Below are 23543 nucleotides of genomic sequence, written 5' to 3'. Positions count from 1 at the left end.
ACCAGTAATTTGGCAAATTGCAATGAGGCAGGAGAAGGGCAGGGATCAGGTGGCAGTCCCTTTGTTACTCCCCTGTGGCATGCACATGGCCTTGTACTGGTCAATTGAACTGATTTTAAAACTTCACCACATGCAAATTGACCTTCTTCATCCACCTCCTAAATCTGGGTTCCTATATAAATTGCAGGCAGATATTACATGGATCACCCATCCCACCAGAACCCAAAAGGACCCATGAATCTTCTTTCTATCAAGGCATCAAAGCATTGAGACTGTCTTGTCTCCACGGGACTGAGTTTCATTACGAGGCAGTTGGGTTCCCTTTGCTCCTCTTTAGCTTCTTTATCTTTAAGTTGTAGGAGAGAATATTGTACAATCAGCATGGATTTCTTGTCATCAAGACAAAGATACTCATGTGACAAGGAAGGAAATATTTCTGTGGTACAGACCCAGTACCCAGGGGAACACAGACTGGAAAAGTCTCTGGCACACATCAGAATCCAAGAATTTCAGATTTAAGAATTGGATCAATATCATATTACCAGATTGTCATGTTTTAGTCATTTTTTAGAAAATATGTTAATCATATAAACACCGCTGGTTAAAAGTGGTAAAAGAAAGACAAGAACCATATAATTTCACTTATATGTGGAATCAAACAAACAAAATAAAAAACAAACTCAGAGATACAGAGAACAGAGGTGCTTGCTGGAGGGGAGGGAAGTGGGGGTGTGAAATGGGTTAAGAAGGTTAAAATCACAAACTTTTAGTTATAAATAAGTCGTGGGACTATACAGTTTGGTGATTATAGTTAATATTGTATTACATATTTGAAAGTTGTTAAGAGAGTAAACCTTAAAAGTCCTTATCACAAGAAAAAAATTTGGGAAGTATGGTGATGGATGGTAACTAGACTACTGTGGTGATCATTTCACAATGCATACAAATATTAAATCATTACTTTGTACACCTGAAACTAACATACTGTCATTTGTCAATTATACCTCCATTTAGAAAAAAGAGAAGAAAAGAAAAAGCAAAGGCAATAAGATCACCTAAAAAGTATTATTTTTCTAAGAACACACTTATGGTATAGCCACAATGATGGTAAAAATCTTAATATTTGTATTATTTGGAGTAAAAGCTGATTTTAATTTGTTAAAAGCTTGAAGTTTAAGAAAAATGTAAAACTGATTTAATTTTTTTTCTTTTTTAATGTTGGATCCTGACTGCTCAAGATCCTCTATATGTCTACTATAAACATCTCATTATTTCACCTGAATATTTCAAGACCGGTTTGAAATGTAATTTATAATTATAGGCTTAGTAGATATAATTTGGAAGTTTCTTTTAATTTAGTATATTTATAAAAGAATTAATTTTTAAATTTATGATTAGCCAAAAACACCTTTAATTAGGAAGTTTTCTTACTAAATACCTAGTTTTTTCAAACACTGTATGTGATGGAAATAATGCTCAAATCAAAATCTCTTAAATCCTAAAAGATGATGTTATATTGTATGTGTGTATTTGTAGAAGTGCATGTGCATGCACGTGTGTGTTTGTGAGTGTATGTGAAAGTATTACAGGATACAAAATATATTAGGATGGTAGTGACAACAGCAATACTACACCTTGTAATAGCTCTTTAACTTCTCAATGACATTATTAAAGAAGAATTTACAGAAGGTTAAGTAACTTGTGTTCACTTGGCATCCAGGTGGCAGATCTGGGATGTAGACTTTAGCGTGTATCACCTCACTGTGTCAAATCTCCTCTCCCATTAATCCTGTTATACCCTCATAATACCAGTGCTAGATTTAAAAACAAGGGGCATATGTGCATACACATACACACACACATATACACAAACACACGTACACACATATGTTTATTGAGCTGTTATATTTATAAAAGTAGACCTTTTTTGGCTCTAAAGTTTATTAACTCATTTGTTCATTCACTCAAATGTTCCTTCATCAAATGTTTATTAAATGCCATCAACAAACCAGGCCCTATTCCAGGAACTGGATGAGAGTCCAGGTAGAGTATAAATTTGGAGAACAGTTTCATGCATTAAAGGACAAAACTGTTGTAAGCTTGCTTTCATTTTCCTGTTTAATGAGAGAAGTAATCATGACCAATATGGACTACCAAGGTACTGTTTTCTGAAAATATGGGTAATAAAATCCCTTTTATTTTACAATTAAGTCTGCTCTGAATTGCCTTTGACTGCTGAGGTGTGAATAAGTAGAGCACACCACAGCCTCATGTTTTGGTGAACAGTGGCCATTGTCTAACTGATGAATCCTTTAATAGATTAAACAAAAACCAAAGAACTTAAATTTTATCCCTCTGTGCAGCCTCTCATTTTCTACTAGAGGTGGGGAAAAGATAAACAAAAAAATAGGAATAAAGGGAAATAATGGACTTGGTTAGCACCAGCTAGCTAATGAGCTATTGGATAATTGAGCAGGCTGCGCTACATTTTATCTGCCAGTATGTAATAGCAAGTTATATAAGTCCAAGCTGTATAAATAAATGTTACTGGAAAATGTTTTATCTCGGAAAATGTTTTATCTATAAATGTGATTTGAAGGTAGTGGGGGAATTGGTAAGGATAGAGCAAAGATATGGTTTGCAACATTCTCAGATTTGGGAGATAAGCCTGGGGAAAAAAGGTGTAATAAAAATTTTGTCTACTTTGCCTAACATTTTCAATTATGCTCAGTGGTATATAGTTAAGTTAGATTTATCTTTGCAGGTCCGTCCATGTTATGTTTGTGTCTATGTGTGAGGTTTTGGTGAGAGAAGGTGGGAAATTGAATGAGACATCATGTAGTTTAATTAAAAGAGCAGATGTTTTATAATCACAAGGCCTTCGTTTGAGACCTCAGCTTGAATTATTTTCCAATGGAATTTCTTTATTCAAAAATAATTCTGATTGAAATTTAAGTTTATGCTTTTTTCTCCCCCACAGAGCAGTATTACTTTAAACATAATTAGATAAACTCAAGGAAGCCAAAATAGGCAGCGACCCAACTATAGTTCAGTATCTAAATACATTCTCAGTATACATCTTGGTTTGTATGGTGTATTTCCCTTCAGTCTTCTATATTTTTATATTTTAAAATTTTCATTTTGGAATAATTAGACTCACAGGGAGTTGCAAAACTTGTACAAAGAGGCCTTTTGTTTCTATAAAGACTCCACTTGCCTAAAGTAATGTCTAATGTAACCACAGTACATTATCAAAACCAAAATTGACATTAGCCCAGTGCAGTTAATTGGACTGTAAGCCTTATTCACCTTCACCAGTTTTTGCATGCACTCATATTTTCTGTGTTGTATGTTTTTGCCTTTTAAAAATCTGTATGTTTGTTTGACTCCCTAGGTCTCAATTTTTGTTCTTACAGAAAAAATGGGATCCTACTATTCATACTATTTGATGACTTGTTTTTCCACTTGTTTAAGTTGTGATTTTTCCATTCTTCTACTTTTCTGTTCCATGATTTTTAATGTATGAGAAATATTTTACCATATTGGATGAATGTAAAATTATTTCACAATCCTTTCATGTTGATATTTAGGTGGTTTCTCTTTATTTGCTGTTATAAACTGGCAGATATACTTGCATCTTTGGACACAGCATTTTAAGGATTTCTTTCTCTATTCCTGTCTGTCTGTCTCTTTATTTCTCCCTTCTTTCCTTGCTCCTGAAGAAGTCTTAGAAGATTTTTGGGTCAAAGAAAAATTATACACTTTCTGATATAAATTGTCTAATTTTTTCTCCAAAAAGATGAATGAATATTGGGTATAAGACCCCACAGCCTTTTTCTTATGAAATATTTAAGAATAAATATAAAAATTAGGTCAACAGTGACCGCTATGCTTTGTAAAACCTTGACATTGTGTCACATTTACTTCAGATCTTTTTATTTTAAGCAGTAAAACAAAATTGATGCTTCCTTATAATCTCCCCCAATTACATAGCTTTTTATAGAAACAATCTCAGAATAATTTATAAGGCTCAATGGGGAGAAAAAGTTCTTGGACATTCTAAAATGACTGATTATATTCCTTCTTTTTAATAACAGCTCGTATTCACTCTCTCTCTGTGGACATGGGCTAAGTGTTGGGCAGGGGGAGGTAATGTGGAGTCGGCCTTCTGGGAGCCTCAGCTGGAGAGGAGAGTTCCATCAGAACGTTGCAGGGTATTATTCTGCATGAGAACAGCCTTAGAGAGAAATGGATAGCTCAGATGAAGATGTAGTATGAAAAAAAAAAATAGAAAGAGTCTTCAAGTCCTCAGATTTAAAGCACATCAGTTTCAGTCCTGACCTATTCATCCCCTCTCCTGGGGGAGAGAAAACCTGCCACCAGCCTGGCCGTCTCTGCTCCCGCCCGGTGCTGGAGCCACTCTCTGCTCCTTCCTCTCTCTCTCCCCCTTTCCTTGCCCTTCCTTCACTTTGCTCTCATTGTTACCATCCACATTAAAGCCGCGGGGCATCTTCTCTTCCCTCCCACATACACTGTAGTCGCGGGAGAGTATGTCTGCCTCCTCTTCTGTCCGTCCCCTGCTGCTTCTCTGGGTAGTTCTGGGGTTTTGGGGTAACCTGTTTGGGCACTCTGTGGGCATCCTGATCTGTAGGTCTGGTTTTCTAGGAATCTGCTCTGGCTTGGAGTTCCATTCCTTACGAGTTTATCATGACTTATTTCTCAGCTGGTTGACTGCTCCTTACTATCGCAGGTGCTTCCTTGAGAAGGGCTGACTGATGAAGTTTATTTCCCCTTAAAACTTCAAAACTTTTATTTACTTAGGGTTCTATTTCAATTTTAATAAGCTTTTGTTTTTAAATTTAAATGTATTTTGATCTTATCTTTTATACTTGACCTTTAATATTAATTGTAATTTTGTATTTTCCTTTTTTATATTAAACCAAATTCTATTTCCATTTGCTTCGGTTGTGTTTTCATTGCATTCCTCTAGAATAAAACAAGGTAAGATAGATGGTGTCCTCATCTTCTGCTTTGAATGTTGAATTTAACAGCAGGCATGACTCACAACCCGAGGATCTTTGAGATCATTCATTCATACCTTTGCTCTTCACTGACAGTGGGCTCAGTTCAGATAACAGGTATTGATTTCTTGAAAGCCTTTCTTTCTATTCTTCTTCTTGTTGGCTACATTTCTCACCATTGGCAGTTCGCTGGTTTTAATCGGAGATGATCCGGCGGGGTGCAAATGTCTGAGCTGTCCTTTCATGTCGAAACTGGGCAATCCTGAGCTAGTGGGATGGGGCCAGGCTCTGAGTATATATAGTTGTGTATAAATGATCCGTAGGGTTAAAGAAGTCTGTCTGTGTTAGGTTTCTCTGTTAAAATAATTGTCCTGTAGAGAGATATGCTTTCCAAGTCGTTTTACGAAAACAGTATCCCCAGTGGTTCAGTTAACATAAGGTTATTCTGCCCCAAGTAAGCAATCCCCCAATTTGGAGGGTTTCCTGGAACAGTCAGTTGATACTGCCGAAAGCCAAGTATCTGTTGAATTCAGATGGGATGTTACTGTGTAAATAAAGCAATATGATGCCCTCTTAAAAATGCTTAAAGCCTTCTCTGTTTGTGTGCAATAGTAGTCTTTTGATCTAGTCATTGCTTTTGCTTAGCGTTTACCTTCTGAGACTCTTATTTTTGTTTGTGTTAATGTGTCAGAGTATTATTTCAGTTCATGTTCATTCACACTGCAGGCCATTATTCAAAAATAATTGAGCATTTGTTGTGTGCCATTAATGAGCTAGCACATGGTGTCTGCCCACAGGAAACAGTGTCTAGTGAGGGTACAAGAATACTCAAATAAGCACATAGACATGTAAAATTGGAAATTCATCACATTTTCCTTGGTGTCAGCATTGGGTTCCAGTCTGCTACATGTTACTTTTATAATTCTGGAAAGTTCTTTGACGTCTCTGAGCACTGTTTCTCAGGTGTAAAATGGAAATAACATTGTCTTCCTCAAGGGGTAGTGTGTGGATTAAATTGCTCTATGATAATCAGACTCATAACCTGACATAATATTGGTGATTTATGAAATAGCAGTTCCCTCTCTTATCTCAGAACTTTCTTTCTTTCTTAGTCCAGGTCTCCCATAAACAGAACATGAACTTGATGCCCAGAGATGATTAAAACCTCAGTTTTATTTGATTCCTCCCTTTGACTTGTTTCTACAATCGTGTCTCCAGCCTCCAAGGTTTTCATTACTCAACCGTGACTGCCTGGACTGGATGAGTAGATCCTCACAGATTCCATTTCCTTGTTTACCTCTCAGGTCTGACCAGAAATCCATTTCTGAGGAGGCCATTCCTTTGCTTGTAACCCCGTTCACAGCTTCCCTTCCTCAGCAAGGCATTGGAGGCTTTTAGTTAAGACTTGCACTGGTCTTTCTTGTCTTAGCTCATGTTATGCTCGTACCCCAGGTGCACATGTCTTACTGCAGCAGCACTAATGCACTTGCACTTCTAAAACAGAACCTGAACGTTGCCCTGTTTTTGTACTTGTCCCACTTGCCATTAAACAAAGCCCCAATATTGCTGTTAATTTTCAGTCCCTCTTCCCTCAGTGCTTTCCCTGTTCCCCTTCTCTTTTAATAAAAGCGAGTTGGAAGATTTGCACAGCCAAAGGGAAGCCAGGACATCCCCCATCTATTTCTGTCCTAACTTCTTGTCCATGTTGGCCATCTTCCAGGCCTTTCTCTCCCTACTACTCCTGTGTCCATGGCAAGGTGGCCTCTGTCCTCATCCCTCTACCCAAATTGCTCTCCCAAACATCATTAATACCTACTTCTTGTTTCATTCAATGGACTGGCTTGAATTCCTTACCTTATTTGATCTTTCTTTAGTGTTTGACTTTGAGGACCACCTCTACCTCCTTGCGGTTTCTTATAACTGTACCATTCAGTATGGAAGCTGGTAGCCACAGGTGGCTGTTTAAACTAAATTTAATTAGTATGAAATTTAAAATTCGATTCTGCTGTCCAATTAGCCATGAGTGGTTTTGAGCACTTGAACGGTGGCTAATGTGATTGAACTAAATTTTAATTTTTATTTACTCTTAATTAATTTAAATTTAGCTAGCTACCCATGGCTAGTGGCTACCCTGTTAAACAGTGGAGACAGAGAACATTTCCATTATCACAAAGATTTCTATTGGACAGGGCTTCTCTAGAGCAAGGTTTGGCAATTTTTCTTTGAGGGCCCAAATAGTAAATGTTTTTGGCTTTGGAGACTTGATAGGTTCTGTTGTAAGCATTCAGTTCTGCTGTTGTTGAGCAAAAGCTACCACAGAGACTATGTAAACAATTTGGTGTGGCTGTGTTTATTCACACAAATAGGTGGTGTGTTGGATTTTGCCCATGACTATAGATTGTGACATCTCTATAGCCCTCATTTCTTCGATAAACATTTTTTTCCATTTTCTTCTTGTTTTTCTCAAAAACTTCCTTTTTAGGCTTCCATATTTCTTAGATTCCTCCCTCCTTCCCATCTATATCACCACAACAGTTCATTATTTTAAAAAATCTCTTAAAAGTTACCTTTGTGTACCATTGTGTCCTCTAGGCCATCATACCCATTGCCCACAACTCTGTTTTCATAACTTATCTAAGCATGTTTCCTCATTGGTAAATGTGTAGTAATAGCAATCGCCTGATAGGGTTATTGAAAGGAGTCAATGAAATGTGTATAAAGTTGTGTTCATGTTGAGTATAAAGTATTCTCATATTAACTTATCAACATTAGTGGTTGTGATTCAGAGCCTGACTGCCTGACATCCAATCCCAGCTTGTCACACACCAGTGTGGACTTGGGTAGGCCATTCAACCTCTCTGTACCTTGGTTTCCTCATCTGTAAAATGAGGATGATATTAGTATACATACAGAGCCCTTATGAGAATTAAATGAATTAATTTGCATTAAATGCTCATAGTATTGTCTTGGTACAGAGTAAGTGCTATGTTGTTGGTTTTTATTTTATTTTCCTGGTTTTATAGGAGAGGGAAGACTTAGACATTTCACTTACTTGTGGTCATGCACTAGTAAATGACACATCTGAGATTTGAACCCTGACATCTGAGATTTGAACCCTGGTCTTTTGACCTTAAAACACAGGCCTTTTCAGAATACTACGTTACTTTCAACATCCACCTGTTTTACCACATCCCTTTACTTGGAATTAGTCTCTTTTTTCTGCGCTTTCATCATACATGCTTTGTGCCTCTGCAGGAAATTTGCAACGTTTTGCTTCTTACTTACTTACTTACTGCAAATCCATGTGCTTTTCTGAGTGGAATACATGTTCCCAGCTATATTTTTTGCTTTCTGTCACAGTCTCAGGTCTAATCAACAACAAATTATTGTTAAATTTGTTAGACAGAAAAACTTTTGTTGAAGAGAAATGTCATTATTAGTACTTAATGTTGGGGGTTGTAATCTGCCAAAGTCTTAGATAATAATGAATTATTTATTTCTTATAAAGGTTATATGTTCATTACAATCTTAGTATAGATGTAGTATTTTAGTATGCAGATAACCAAATGTATCCATCATCTCTGAATTGTTTTCAATATATTGGCCCTGGGTTTATTTAATTCTTGAAAAAGAGCTTGAAGTTTTTTTTTGTTGTTGTTTTCTGAAATTGTGATGAAATGAAGACCCAAAAAGGAGGTCGTTAAGGAAGGAAACTATAATATGATCCAAGCAGGAACCTCCTGTCAGAAAGTAAATTATAAGTTGAGCTTTCCAGTTACTTAATAATAAATATATGCAGAGTATAGAAATCAGTAGTGAGAGTACAGATAGGGTTGCCACATTGTGATTACTAAATTAATTTGTGCTGGAGGAAGATATATAGTTATTTCATGCATATTGAAACAGGACAGTTTGTGGAAGAGTTTCATAAGCCACACTGTTGAAAGTACACTAAATTTTATTCTAGAAATTGGAAGTGGTGAAACTGAGAGGCACACTTTAGAATTTACCAATTCAACTTTTCATAGCTGGGTAACCAAATACACAGAGTAAATGCTATCAACTTCCCCTTCCAAAAGAAGTCATTTTCTTTTGAGTGTCAGCTTTATTTCTTCTCATAATGTTTGAAAACTGACTTAATAAAGACATGCTGAAGTGTGCTTTTAGCTCTGATCAAAGGAGAGGCCGGTGGCGATGGGAACAGAGGGAGGCAGAAGAACATGGGAACATTTGCCATTGGCTCCTTTTGGCGCCCAGAGATCATGACCCTGGGACTTTAAGAGGTCGGCAAACCTCTTAAAAATCCTGCAGACGTCCACCCACATTCATTGACTTATCCCAGTGTGTGGGCCGGTTACACACTCCAGTTTCACTCATTTAATGAACAAGTCCAAAGGGCGATACAGGATGGGACAATGTCAGATATTAGGAAAGACAGAGAAGATGATTCAGGGTAGGCTGTGGTGAAGAAGAGAGTAAATCATATTCAAGCAAGATTCCCTCCAAAGAGCTAGCCGAGCTAGATGTAAGCTAGCAGTGGTTAATAAGGAAAAGGCAAGGGAACATGGAAATTATGTCAGAAGTCCAGAAGGAATTTCAAGAGCTTTATTCTCCTTGGAGACCCTGCTAAAGAACCCTCCGCTCTGCCTTGTGAGCTCAGACACTGACGGTGGTGCACCCTGACTCCTTCTCGAGAACATCTCACATTACTGTAGTGACTATATGATTATACTAGTTGAGATTCCTCTTGTTTTCTTTGTCCTGGAATGTATTCCTCTGCCTCTTAAATTATGAAATATGACAGCTTTAAAGTTTGTTTGAATTTGCTAAAATTGATGGATCTTTAGACTTTGCTATCAGTCAGGATGAACAAAGTTATACAGTTATGCTGCAGGAATAAACAGCTCTCAAATATCCCTGGTTTAAAATAGCCCAGGTGTGTGTCTCATTCACGCAAGCTCATCTTGGCTTACCCTGGGTTACCCAGGAGATTTGCCCTATGCCGTCCATCCTCACTCAAGAATATCAGTTGATGGTACAGTCAGTTTTTGGAATGTCACTTGTCCTTGTGGCAGCGAGAAGGAAATGTGGTAAGCATGCATTGTATCTGGAAGACTTCCTGCTTGTTATGTATGTTGAAAATGTGGGTCTGTTCTTATGCCAGTACCAATAGACCTCCCAACACCCCAGCTTTGTTGTCTTCTGTTTCATATGTATATATATAAATATATGCACACACACACACACACACATGCACACACATATACTTGCACACACACACACTCACCTAAGTGTCAAGATGCCGGCGGCTGAGTACATCTCAGAACCCAACTAAGGATCCTATTCATTCAGCAGTGAATGCAGATTTTCATTACCAGAGTCTTTTTTCCTATGATTGATTATTTGAGGAAAAAGAGGGGATTTCTAGGTGATAATGATGTGTAGGGTTTCTAGGCCTCCTGGAAATTATATAGAGCTTTTTTCCTATTCTCCTGGTCTTAAATCTCTTAGAGGAACATTCATACACAAACTCTCCCTATTTCAGAAAGGTAGACTCTAGGCCAGTAAAAATTTGTGTGATGTGTATGTGGGGCTCTGTGTGAGGCTTATGTCTTAATTATCCATCCAGATACCCATGGCCCCTTATTCCTTCATGCTTCTGATCTTGGAGTTATTTCTGGGTTTAATTTTTTCAGCAACATTTTTTTTTGGTATCATTAATCTACAATTAACATGAGTAATATTAAATTTACTAGACTCCACCCAAAATAAAGACCTCCCCACATACCCCATTACAGTCACTGTCCATCAGTGTAGTAAGATGCTATAGAATCACTGCTTGTCTTCTCTGTGTTGTACAGCCCTCCCTGTGCTCCCCCCTCTATTATGTCTGCTAATTGTAATGCCTCTTCCTCCCCCTTATCCCTCCCTTCCCACCCATCCTCCCAGGTCCCTTTCCCTTTAGTAACTGTTAGTCCATTCTTGAGTTCTGTGATTCTGCTGCTGTTTTGTTCCTTCAGTTTTTGCTTTGTTCTTATACTCCACAGATGAGTGAAATCATTTGGTACTTGTCTTTCTCCGCCTGGCTTATTTCACTGAGCATAATACCCTCTAGCTCCATCCATGTTGTTTTAAATGGTAGGATTTGTATTCTTCTTATGGGTGAATAGTATTCCATTGTGTATATGTACCACCTCTTCTTTATCCATTCATCTACTGATGGACACTTAGGTTGTTTCCATTTCTTGGCTATCGTAAATAGTGCTGCGATAAACATAGGGGTGCATATGTCTTTTTCAAACTGGGCTGCTGCATTCTTAGGGTAAATTCCTAGGAGTGGAATTCCCAGATCAAATTGTATTTCTATTTTTAGTTTTTTGAGGAACCTCCATACTGATTTCCACAATGGTTACACTAATTTACATTTCTACCAGCGGTGTAGGAGGGTTCCCCTTTCTCCACATCCTCGCCAACATTTGTTGTTGTCTGTCTTTTGGGTGGTGGCCATCCTTACTGGTGTGAGGTTATATCTCATTGTGGTTTTAATTTGCATTTCTCTGATGATTAGAGATGTGGAGCATCTTTTCATGTGTCTGTTGGCCATCTGGATTTCTTCTTTGGAGAAGTGTCAGCTCCTCTGCCCATTTTTTAATTGTATTATTTGCTTTGTGTTTGTTGAGGTGCTTGAGCTCTTTATGTTTTGGATGTCAACCCTTATCAGATCTGTCATTTATGAATATATTCTCCCATACTGTAGGATGCCTTTTTGTTCTATTGATGGTGTCCTTTGCTGTAGAGAAACTTTTCAGCTTGATATAGTCCCACTTGTTCATTTTTGCTTTTGTTTCCCTTGCCCAGGGAGATATGTTCATGATGATGTCGCTCATGTTTATGTCCAAGAGATTTTAACCTATGTTTTCTTCTAAGAGTTTTATGGTTTCATGACTTGCATTCAGGTCTTTGATCCATTTTGAATTTACTTTTGTGTATGGGGTTAGTCAATGGTCCAGTTTCATTCTCTTACACGTAGGTGTCCAATTTTGCCAACACCAGCTGTTGAAGAGGCTTTCATTTCCCCATTGTATGTCCATGGCTCCTTTATCATATATTAATTGACCATATATGTTTGGGTTAGTATCTGGATTCTCTCTTCTGTTCCACTAGTCTGTGGGTCTGTTCTTATGCCAGTACCAAATTGTCTTGATTGCTGTGGCATTGTAGTAGAGCTTGATTTCTGGGTTTTATTGAGGGTTTTTTGGTGAGTCTTCTTATTATCTGTTAGTTTTTAGGTTCCTCATGAATGTGTTCATGGTATGGTTGTATAAATTTTTCTACACCTTATTTTATTTATTTTATTTTAACTTGACAGTATATAAAATGTTAGAGAATTTTTTTCATATCAGTATACTTGGATACACCATGTTTCTTGTGACTTTTAGATTTAGCACTTATTCACCTACTGTCTGCTTTATATATTCCAAATTTGCCATGGTTTTGATCCAGTGGTAGCACCATTTCTAGGGGTTCCACTATTGCTATCAATTTAATTTCAGTTTTGTGCTTTTTTTCTGTTATTCCAGTGGGCTATGGAGGACATTCTGATTACTTGCCATTTTTTGCAGAAGGCATTTGGGACAGGGATGGTGTAAGATAAAGAATATGAAGTTTTTTACTTCCTTCAATGGAACTGAAAGCTGACTGAATTTAAAGAGAGAGCTACTCACAAGACTTTGATGACAAAACATTCCAGTAATTATATCTAGAAACTATACAGCCCTGACAAAGACCCTGAAATATATATATACAAGATGCTAATACTTATATATAAGATGCTAATACATGTAGGAAGAATGGCATATCACTAATGAATGAAGACAGTAAGGATTGCTAAAAAAATGATGCTTAGAAAATTGACTACTGATAAATAAACATATAATCGTATTGCCACATCATAATATATATGCACATATCATACAATGTATATGTGTAATATATAACATAAAACAGATCACACATGCAGATTTTATACATAGAATAATTATTGGCACATTTAGGAGGCTGTGTAAAAAATGAAACTAGGAGAGAGTAGTATGAACTATTTTAGAAGAAAAAATTGCAGGAAAAATGATAAATTTATTTGACTATAGACAAATTTAAAATACTTTATGTCAGGAAATTAAAATTTGTGAATAAGCAGAAAATAATTTGTAACTATGGCAGTTCAATGTCATATATAAAGAACTTTTAGAAATGGTTAAGACATTGTACTTAATACTAGTAATGAAATAAACCAATATTAAAACTACTTCCACTTCTCAAATTGAAGAAGGGTGTGAACAATCTGTGTTTAGATGAGTGTGATAAAATGGACTTTCAAATAATGCTGATGGCAATATAAATTAATTCAATATTACCAGGAAGCAATTTCATTATTTGATTTGTGTGTGTGTGTGTGTGTGTGTGTGAGACTGGTTTTCATTATATCTGCAGGCGAGACTTTTAATGTGACTAGTATTTCTCTACAAGAAACACCATCCCAGGATCATTCAATATAATGACAGTATTGTGAAAGGCAATTTGCAGCAATGCAGGATTGACTTTACTACTTGAATAGCCAGTGAAGTCAATATTATGCCATCATTAAATGTGTTTTTTTTTCAAGAATTTTTCAGGCCCTTGGAACAAAAGCTCATAATGCAATCTAAAATATAGAGGCAAAATATTTACATGTAGAAAAAAATAGAAGAAAATACTCTCAAGTATATTTTATATAGTGAGTTTTCTACAGTGAGTATTACTTTAATAATCTGTAAAGATAGCCATTTAAAGCCTGCTCATGAATTTAGAAGAGACAGTGAAGAGACAGCACATAGAAGACATTCAGTTGACCTTCACTGAAATGATTTGATTTAAAATGAAGTAAGAATCTTTTCATAGGAGAAAAATCAAATCTTTGAGCTGGGAGACCCCTTGTAGGCCACTTGGTCCAGTCACCCACCATAACCCAATTTTTAAGTTCAGCCAGTTTATAGTGGTGTGTTCATTACCTCTAACATCCTCTTGAGCCATGCCAATTTGTTACACTTGCCATGATTCTTGCTTAACCTGCTTCCAGACCCTTCCCTCTGTTGGAATTTCCTTTTTACCTGTCCCATAGGGTACCCTTACAACTTTTTTAAGTTTCTTTAATGGTATCCTTAAAAAAGAACATTTTAGGGTGTTATAATTTAAATATTAAGCTGTCCAAAATTTGAAAACAGCTGAAAAAAGTCTGAAGTTCTTGTAGCTTCGCCTATAGAGGTAATGTTGTATGATGCCTAGGGGCCTGTTTCTGTCATCAAGCTGCCTTGAGAGAGTCACTGTCAGCTGTGTTTCCTCACGTGTGAAAGGGGGTCTGTCATAGGGCCTGCCCTACTGCGGTCCTTTCTTTGCGTCTGAGTCTATTTCTGTTTGGCTTGTTCTTTTCATTTTTCAAATTCCACATCTAAATGAAACCATATGATATGAGTTTATATTCCATGATATATATGTACCACGTCTTCTTTATTCATCCATCTTCCGTGGCCTCCGTGTCTTAGCTATTGTAAATAGTGCTGCAATAAACAGAGGGGTGCTTTTCAAATTAGTGATTTTGTTTTTCTTTGGGTAAATTCCCAGAAGTAGAATTGTTGGGGCTTACAGTATTTATATTTTTAGCTTTTTGAGAAACCTCCATACTGCCTTCCACAGTGGCTGCACCAATTTAAATTCCCATCAACAATGTATGTGGATTCCCTTTTCTCTACATCTTCACCAACGCTTGTTATTTGTTTATTTACTTAATTATTTTTTGATATTAGCCATTCTGACAGGTGTGAGGTGATTATCCCATTGTGGCTTTGATTTGAATTTCCTGATGATTAGCGATGTGGAGCATCTTTTCATGTGCCTGTTGGTTGTCTATCTTTTGGAAAAATGTTTGTTTTTTAAATCAGATTATTACTTTTTTGGTGTTGAGTTGTATGATTTTTAAAAATATATTTTGGATATTAATCCCCTATCAGATATATCATTTGCAAATATATTCCCCTATTCAGTATGTTGTCTTTTCATTTTGATCGTTTTCTTTACTGTACAGCATAAGCTTTTTACTTTGATGTAGTCCCTTTTATTCACTTTTGCTTTTCTTTCTCTTGTCTGAGGAGACTTATCTAGAAGAAAATGAGTAATGCTGATGTTCAAGAGTTTACTGCCTGTGTTTTCTTCTAGGAGTTTTATGGTTTCAGGTATTAAATATATTGAAGTCTTTAATCCATTCTGAGTTCATTGTTGTGTATGATGTAAGATAATGATTTAGTTTAATTTTTTTTTCATGTAGCTATCTAGTTTTCCCAACACCATTTATTGAACAGACAGTCTCTTCCCCATTGTGTATTCTTGCCTCCTTTGTCATACATTAATTGACCACGTAAGTGTAGGTTTATTTCTGGGCTCTCCATTCTGTTCTATTGATCTATGAGTCTGTTTTTGTGCCAGTTCCGGACTGTTTTGATTATTATAGATTTATAGTATAGTTTGAAATCAGGGAATGTGATACTTCGGCTTTCTCAGGATTGCTTTGGCTATTCAGGGTCTTTTGTAGTTCTGTCAGGCAGAAAGACAGCCATGAGTGGTGTGGAGAGAGAATAAAGTCAGTAAAGCCTACTAAAAGGGACTCAAAGAGTTAACCAGGTAAAACCAGAGAGCCAGAAAGAACTCACCATGTTAATTAGTTAATTCGTTGGAATTTCAAAGCCCAGGAGTAAATTGGAATGTCTGGATATTCCCCAGTTCAATAACAATTCCCAGATAAGTAAAAGTATCAGAGAGCAACCCATGTCTTTACTGTACCAATAAGATCAGGTGTCCAAGGCCAAAGATTGTCCATCAAGGACTTCTGTGCCCAACCCAGTGAGGCAGAGCAGGGAAATGGGACCAGGTCAGGCCATTATAAAATCTACTTAGCCTGAGAGAAAGGCGCAGTTGATTCTTAATCTATATGCTGTTCTTCCTCTTCTTCCAGCCCCTGAATCCATTAAATAACTGTGTAACCAAGACAGGAGATAGACCTCTGAAATGTAAACAAACCTATGTAGATAAAGAATGCTAAGATACAGACCAACACAGTCCCCTAAATAACCCTATTCTTAAAACAAAACTTGAATTGTGAATCTCCTGTATACATCATGCCTTATGCTGACCCCTTACCCAAATGGCCCTATAAAACCCCAGACCCTAAACCCTTAAGTGCACCTCCTTTTGGAGGTTGCCTGCACTCCCCTTTCTTCAAGTGTGTGTACATTTTGCCTTAAATGAAGACTTCTTACTGCTCAACTTACATTTTGTCTCTCCATTCTTCCAGTGGTAAGCTTCTTTGTCACTTTGCTTTTCATTCTATTTTCCAGACTTAAGCACAAGTCTTCACTCTGTTTCTGTTTTACTCCAGATAAGTAAGGAGGGACTGCTGAGAGCTCCGATTTGGGCTTGCAAGTTCTCATCACCTGGGTGACCTAGACAGGACTGCAGCTATATGATCATGCTCTTTAGTAGCCTGCCTGAAAATCTTCTTTCTTTGCCTTTGGGAAGTTCTCAGAACATAATTTCACTCCATCCAGTGCTCTGCAGCTCCCCTAAAGCCTGGGGTGGTAGGGACTTGTTCCCCATATCAGAGAGATTCATGTGTACGCTGGATGCCAGGTGACCCTGGCTTTAGGAGTTGGCAAGTCATTTGCCCAATGCCGAGCAGGAGTTTAATGAGCTTCCTTTTCCTCCCTCTGTTCTTTCTTGGTCTCTGTTACTTGCAAGGCAGCTGCCATTCCCTGCTTTTCTTGCCTTAATGAATTCCTTCATTACCTTTCACTCTGACTGGGAACTACATCTCTGAGCCAAATTCCTTTCCAACAGTTCCATACACATTTTAGGATTATTTTCTCTAGCTTTGGGCAGCAGGGCCATTTTAACAATATTAATTTTTCCTATTCATAAGCATGGGATATTTTTCTATTTGCTTGTGTTGTCTCAGTTTCTTTCATCACTGTTTTATAGTTTTCAAAGTACAGATCTTTCACTTACTTGGTTAGATTTATTCCTAGGTATGTTATTCTTTTTAATGCAATTGTTAATGGGATTGTTTTAATTTCTCTTTCTGCTAGTTCATTATTTGTATATAGAAATGCAACAGATTTCTGTATATTGATTTTATATTCTGCAACTTCACTAAATTCACTTATTCTAATAGTTTTTGGTTGAGTCTTTAAGGCTTTCTATATACAGTATCATGTCTTTTGCAAAGTTACAATTTTACTCCTTCCTTACCAGGTTGGATACCTTTTATTTATTTTTCTTATCAAATGGCTGTGGCTAGGACTCCTAGTATTATGTTGAATAAAAGTCATGACAGGGAGCATCCTTGTCTTGCTGCTGATTTTAGAGGAGAACTTTCAGCTTTTCACCATTTAGTATGATGTTACCTGTGGGCTTGTTATATATGGCCTTTATTATGTTGAGAACATGCCTTCTGTACTCTATTTGTTTTGAGTGTTTTTATCATGAATAGTTATTAAACTCTATCAAATGCTTTATCTGCGTCTATTGTAATGATCATATGGTTGTTATTCCTTTTGTTAATGTGATATATCATGTTGATTGATTTATAGATAGTGAACCATCCTTGCATCCCTGGAATAAATGGTGTTGAATGATCTTTTTAATGTATTTTTGAATTTGGCTTGCTAATATTTTGTTGAAGATTTTTGGATCTATGTTCTTCAGGGATATTGGCCTGCAGTTTTCTTTTTTGTAGTGTCTTTGGTTTTGGTACCAGGGTAATGCTGGCCTCATAGAATAAATTTGGAAGTTTTACTTCCTCTTCAATTTTTGGAACAGTTTGAGGAGACGAGGTATGAACTCTTCTTAAAATGTTTGGTTTAATTTATCTGTGAAACCATCTGGTCCGAGACTTTTGTTTATTGATAGTTTTTTATTACAGATTCAGTTTCATTACTAGTAATCAGTCTGTTCAGACTTTCTATTTTTTCCTGGGTCAGTGTTGGAAGATTTTAGTTTTCTAGGAATTTATCCATTTCTTCTAAGTTGTTCAATGACAGGGAGCATCTGTATATTGATTTTATATTCTGCAACTTCACTGAATTTACAGTAATCTCTTATAATAGTTTGTATTACTGTGGTGTCAATTATAACTTCTCTTTCATTTCTGATTATATTTATTTGAGTCCTCTTTTTTTCTTGATGAGTTTAGCTAAAGATTTATCGATTTTGTTTCTTTTCAGAGAACCAGCTGTTAGTTTCATTGATATTTCATCCACAAAAAGTATTGCTTTTTAGTGTCTCATTTATTTCCTCTCTGATATTTGTTATTTTTTCTTTTACTAACTTTGGGCTTTTTCCTTTTTCCAACTCCTTTAGGTGTTGGGTTAGATTGTTTATTTGAGGTGTTTCTTGCTTCTTGAGGTGGGAATAAATGTCCCTCTTAGGACTGCTTTTTCTGCACCCCCCCAAATTTTGAACTGTTGTACTTCTATTTTCATTATTCTTCAAGTATATTTTTATTTCCTCTCTGATTTTTCTGATGACCCATTGGTTGTTTAGTGGCATGCTCTTTAGCTTCCCTCTGTTTGTTTTTTTTCTATGTTTTCTTCTCTTGTAATTTATTTCCAGTTTCACACCATTGAAGCTGGAAAAGATGCTTGATATGATTTCTATCTTTTTCAATTTATTGAGACTTGCTTTGTGGCTTGTTCTGGAGATTGTGCACTTGATGTTTGAAATACACTTGAAATGAATGTATTTTACTGAAATCACCAATATGTTCTTCTACATCTTCTAATTTTCATTTCATTTATTTTATTATTCATCTTTAATTGGTTCTTTTTTATATTTTCTATCTGTTTGTTGAGGTTCTCACTGTGTCTAGCCACTCTTCTCTCAAGTCTGGTGAGCATCTTTATAACCATTACTTTGAACTCTTTATCTGGTAAATTGCTTAACTCTGTTTCATTTAGTTCTTTCTGTTAAGTTTTGTCATGTTTTTTTGTTTCAAACACATTCCTCTGTTTCTTCATTTTGTTTGACTTTCTGTGCTTGATTCTATGACTTAGTTGGAAAGGCTACATCTCCCTATCTTGAAGGAATGGCCTTGTGTAGGGGAAGTCCACTGGGTAGACTGCATGTATCTGGTGGTTTTGGTTAGCTGGCTGGAGGCTAACTGAAAATGAGACAGTGTGAACATGTCCCTGTTTCAGGGACCCCAGGGCATGTTTGGGGGAGCATGGTTGGAGGGGTTTCTGAATGTGTACCAGTGGGTCTGCATTGGTGGGGAGGTGGCAGGCCATTGTACCCTCCAAGGAAACCCCATGTCAGTGGTACTATCTCCACGCCTGCAGTGCAATGGTGACCCAAGTGCACTCTGCAGGGGTCAGGGTGACTGGCCCTGTGTCCGTGCTGCAGCAGCAGGCTTGGGTACATTCTCTGGGGACCCCCATATCAGTAGCAGCCACTTTTGCAAGTGGAGCAGCAGTGGGCTGGTGGGGTGGGGTGGCATGCTCTGGGGATCTTCTGGATGGGTGCTGGGTGTTAGGTGGGCTTGAGGGAGATGAGCTTGGGTGAGCACTGCCATTGATACTGCTCTACAGGACTGCTAGATCTCAGCTGGCTTGTTTGGGTGCAGGCAGGGGTGGGAGGCCACCTCAGCCAAGTCTGAAATGGGTGTGTGCACTTGGACCCAGCTCCCCTCGGCACTGCCAGGACGGGGAAAGAATGCAAACAATGGCACTTGCCAGCACCTCGGACACTGGACAGAGTTTTAGCAGTTCCACCGCCAAATGGCCCATGCTTTAGGTCTAAAAACTAGGTTTTTTCACTTACAGTCTAGATACACTTTAAAGTGCTGCTTTTCTTTTGTGCCCCAGGGAAGGGGATCTGTGTTGTGGTCCCTCAGCAATGACCCTGCCCATGGCCGGGTGTTGCGCTGGGGGTGGGGTTCCCTCTGTTATCATGTTTCTGCCTCTCTCGCTGTTTTTTTATGTGACCTTTCTATCCCAACCTGTGGAGAAGGTGTTCACTCAGGCCTCAGTTCTCAGTCTGTGTGTAGGTATAGATTCAGTGTGTAGGTGGGAGGAGGTAAGTCAGGTGCTTTCCATGCTGACATTGACCCCTCTCTCTTCCCAAATGGAAATTTTAGAATGGAAAAATACAATAGCCAAAATAAAAACTCACTGAATTGGCCTCAACAGCAGAATGGAGACCATAGAAGAATCAATGAACCTGAGACCAGGGAACAAATATTTATAGATGAACAAATGAGTATGTTAGTATGAGGTGTGGCCAGATGTTTAATGGTTACCTGTGGGAATGGCTTTCTTCAATTCTTAGTCAGATGTCCTGGGCATTATTCTCTTTAAGTCTCTAACCTCTCAACTTTAAAGTGAGATAGTAATCCTAAATCTAATGTTTCTTGAAAGTTTACTAATATTTTCACTCTTTCATTTGTCAAATATTTATTGAGTGCCTAAAACATGAAAACTGCTGTAGCACATCCTAGGACTACAAGAAGAATATTATAGTCTCTACTCTCAGGTAGATTACAGTATAATAAAGGAAACATATAAGCAAACCAATTATTAATGCAGTGTGATAAGTACTATGGTAGCTGCATTTATATACAATCCATTTCATCCAAGGCAAGTAGATTATTTTGGTGTTCTGTACTCTAGTTTCAGCCTAAGCAATAAAATCTACAAATATGTCACCTTGAAGTGTGAAGTATATTTTTTCCAGTGCACATAAAAATAAATACATATTTATTAACATAAAAATGTCATTTCTGTGCCCCCTTAAGTATCTAGTTTACAGCCCTCATTACCTGGCATAGCGTGCATGGGGAAACCCCATTTTAAGGGTAGCTCTGCCAGACTAGAAATATAGGAACCTAGTGAAGCAACAGTATATTTTGAAAAGAGTTCTTCACTTTTATAATTGTTTTTCAGGTTTGTGGAAGGAATGCTTAACATTTGTTACAATGCCATTGATCGTCATATTGAAAATGGTAAAGGAGATAAGGTTGCAATCATCTATGACAGTCCTGTTACAAATACCAAAGCAACTATAACCTATAAAGAAGTTCTGGAGCAGGTAATATCATAAACTTTCTATGTATGTTATTTGGAAATCATACAGAAATTATGGCACACATTCTCATTGAATAACTTTTAATTCGCTTAATTCATTGACATGTTACCACGTTTTTCTTTTGATGCACATTGGGAATAAATAGAGGTTTGTTAACTCAGTTTTCCCCCCATAAATTTGTATGTCATAATGCTGAAGATACTCATTTTACTGGGAGAGGTTAAGAATACATTGCAGTCCTCTCCTGGCTTTCATTTCCATCTACACTGTTATCACCTTAGTCTAGCCGCTTTCGGCTGATGTCCCTATTACCAGGCGCTGACCATGTTAGATTGTCACCTCAAATGACACCAGTTTTCTTCCTAAGAAACAACTACTTAAAACCTTTCCATTTTTTTTTTTTATGACTGGGATTCACCGGAATTAAGTGATTTATTGGAACAATTCTATTGTCAAAAAAAAAGGTTTTATAACTTGCTCAAAGTATAGAAAAGGTTGTATTTTTCATTGGTAAGAGGCCACTTCTGGGCTTGTATGTAATAGCAATAATAATATTTGCACCTCTAGTGATTTTCTGATTTTTTACATTTATTTTATAGTTCGTGATTGTTTCGTGTGATTTAAGTATTAAATAGAACCTAGCTAGTCTAATACAATCTGAACAGTTAATGCCTGTCATAAGACCAGTTTTAATGGAATGCTATTGAAAATACTAGTTTAAAAGGTTACCAAAGTGATTTGGGTGGTCATTTGGGGAAATGTCCTTTAAACTCTGTGAGGCACATCCTCTCCTATGCATAACATATAGGCTGTCATCTCTCAGTCTCTATTTTTAGACTTAAAAAATTAATGATAAGCTTTTACCTACAGTTTGTGTAAACTGAGTATGTCTTCTTCTCTAGAAGATTTCTAGCTTAGTCAAAATTGACTAAGTATTTAGGTAAATATTAGGCAATGATTAGAGGAAAGCAAAATTAATTTCTTTAAAGTGTCAACTACTTACATATATCCTTCTGTATGTCACTAAAACTCTGGGAGAGATTTGATTTTATTTACACTGACAAAAATTAGCATTAAAAAAACAAACAAACCAGGAGTACTAAACTATGACCTTCAGAATTCATGTTGTATGGCAAAACTTTAAAAACAAAGGCCCAGAACTGAGAATCACGTGAATCCTTTTCACATTTAAGTGCCCACTTCATTCAGAAATTCTCAAAATTATCCTGACATTATCTCCAAAAACCCCAAACTTGGGTATAAATGATCACACACTCACAGAATGCTTCCGTGGTTCTTTTCAGCCTTTAGTTATCCTAATTACGCTATACGGAGTCATTCTGCAATCCAGGCTTAAAACCTTTTCTATAAAAATGACTGTTACTCAGAGAGTAAAGTCCGCACCCCTGTGATGTAGAAGACACGTCGGACCCGGATCACAGCATCCCTCTGAGCTGCTTGCTCTTCCCGGCATTCCCGGCCATAAACACAAGTCTTTTTTCGCCCTGGGTGTCCCATCAGGCCCGCGGGCCCTGTGGGGACATTACAGCTCTTTGGACATCTTTGTTCCTTCCCTTTATTTGCTCTTTTTTAGTTCTTTCCCATCTCTGTACTTCTAAGGTAAATCATGATACTGACAGATTTGTGAAATTGTTTTTTAACATTAGGGTAGAAATGATGTCTTGGAAGTCATTATCAAAGTATTTGGGCCTTGTGGATGGTGGGAGAGTTATTCTAGCTCTGTGGGGCGTTTATTGATGCATGATTTGAAGGGAGCTGACAGTGTAGGGCCGGGCTTTTCAGCGTTGACAGTATTGACATTCACGCCGGAGGCCTCTTTGCTGCGACGGCCACCGTAGCACGAATATCACCATTCCTGCTCGCTCCCCACCAATGCCAGTAGCGCCCCTCCCTGAGCTGTGATGGCCAAAAATGTCTCCAAATGTTACTTGGTGTCTCCCCAGAATGGCAAGGTCGCCATTGGTTGAGATCCACTGGTTGAGCAGAGTCTGTCCTAGGGTTTGGAAGCATTTGCTTTTAAGTTAAGGCTTTCTGAATCACATTCTCTTCTTTTGCTTTTTTTAACCTATTTAGGGTTTCTATTTGATTTTTAGAAAGTTGGTCAGTGCTCCCTGACTCTGAAATTACATCCTTTTGTATCAGCCGTGTTCCTGTTTAGCCTTCTGAGAGGTTGCAAGAATGGTGACTGAGACAACACGGTGAGCACCCAATACTGAGCTATTGCAAACAGCTGACAACACTGAGGCCGCTTGTGCTCAGGATAGTTACCAGCCTAGTTGTAGCAACGAATCCAGCTTCAGCTGATTGAAACATAAGAGGAATTTACGGAAAGGGAAG

The 23543-nt window shown here is 37.5% G+C and overlaps 1 protein-coding gene across 7 annotated transcripts in view; it reads left to right on the top strand.

Annotated features, from left to right (window-relative positions):
* Positions 1-23543, top strand: part of ACSS3 (acyl-CoA synthetase short chain family member 3) — a 159191-nt gene that overhangs the window by 10487 nt on the left and 125161 nt on the right. For 6 of the 7 annotated variants that reach the window (XR_012121986.1, XM_073214802.1, XM_073214803.1 and 3 more), the window contains one exon: positions 21044-21188. The exons of the other annotated variant lie outside the window; for it this stretch is intronic. Coding sequence is in view for 5 of the 6 variants with exons in the window: in XM_073214802.1 (XP_073070903.1) it covers positions 21044-21188 (145 nt within the window). In the remaining variant the exon portion in view is untranslated. The remainder of the gene's footprint in view (positions 1-21043; positions 21189-23543) is intronic. 7 annotated transcript variants of the gene reach the window in all.

The sequence above is a fragment of the Manis javanica genome, chromosome 10 (assembly GCF_040802235.1).
Source record: "Manis javanica isolate MJ-LG chromosome 10, MJ_LKY, whole genome shotgun sequence".
NCBI classification, from domain to species: Eukaryota; Metazoa; Chordata; class Mammalia; order Pholidota; family Manidae; genus Manis; species Manis javanica.
This window is presented reverse-complemented; position numbering and strand designations above follow the sequence as displayed.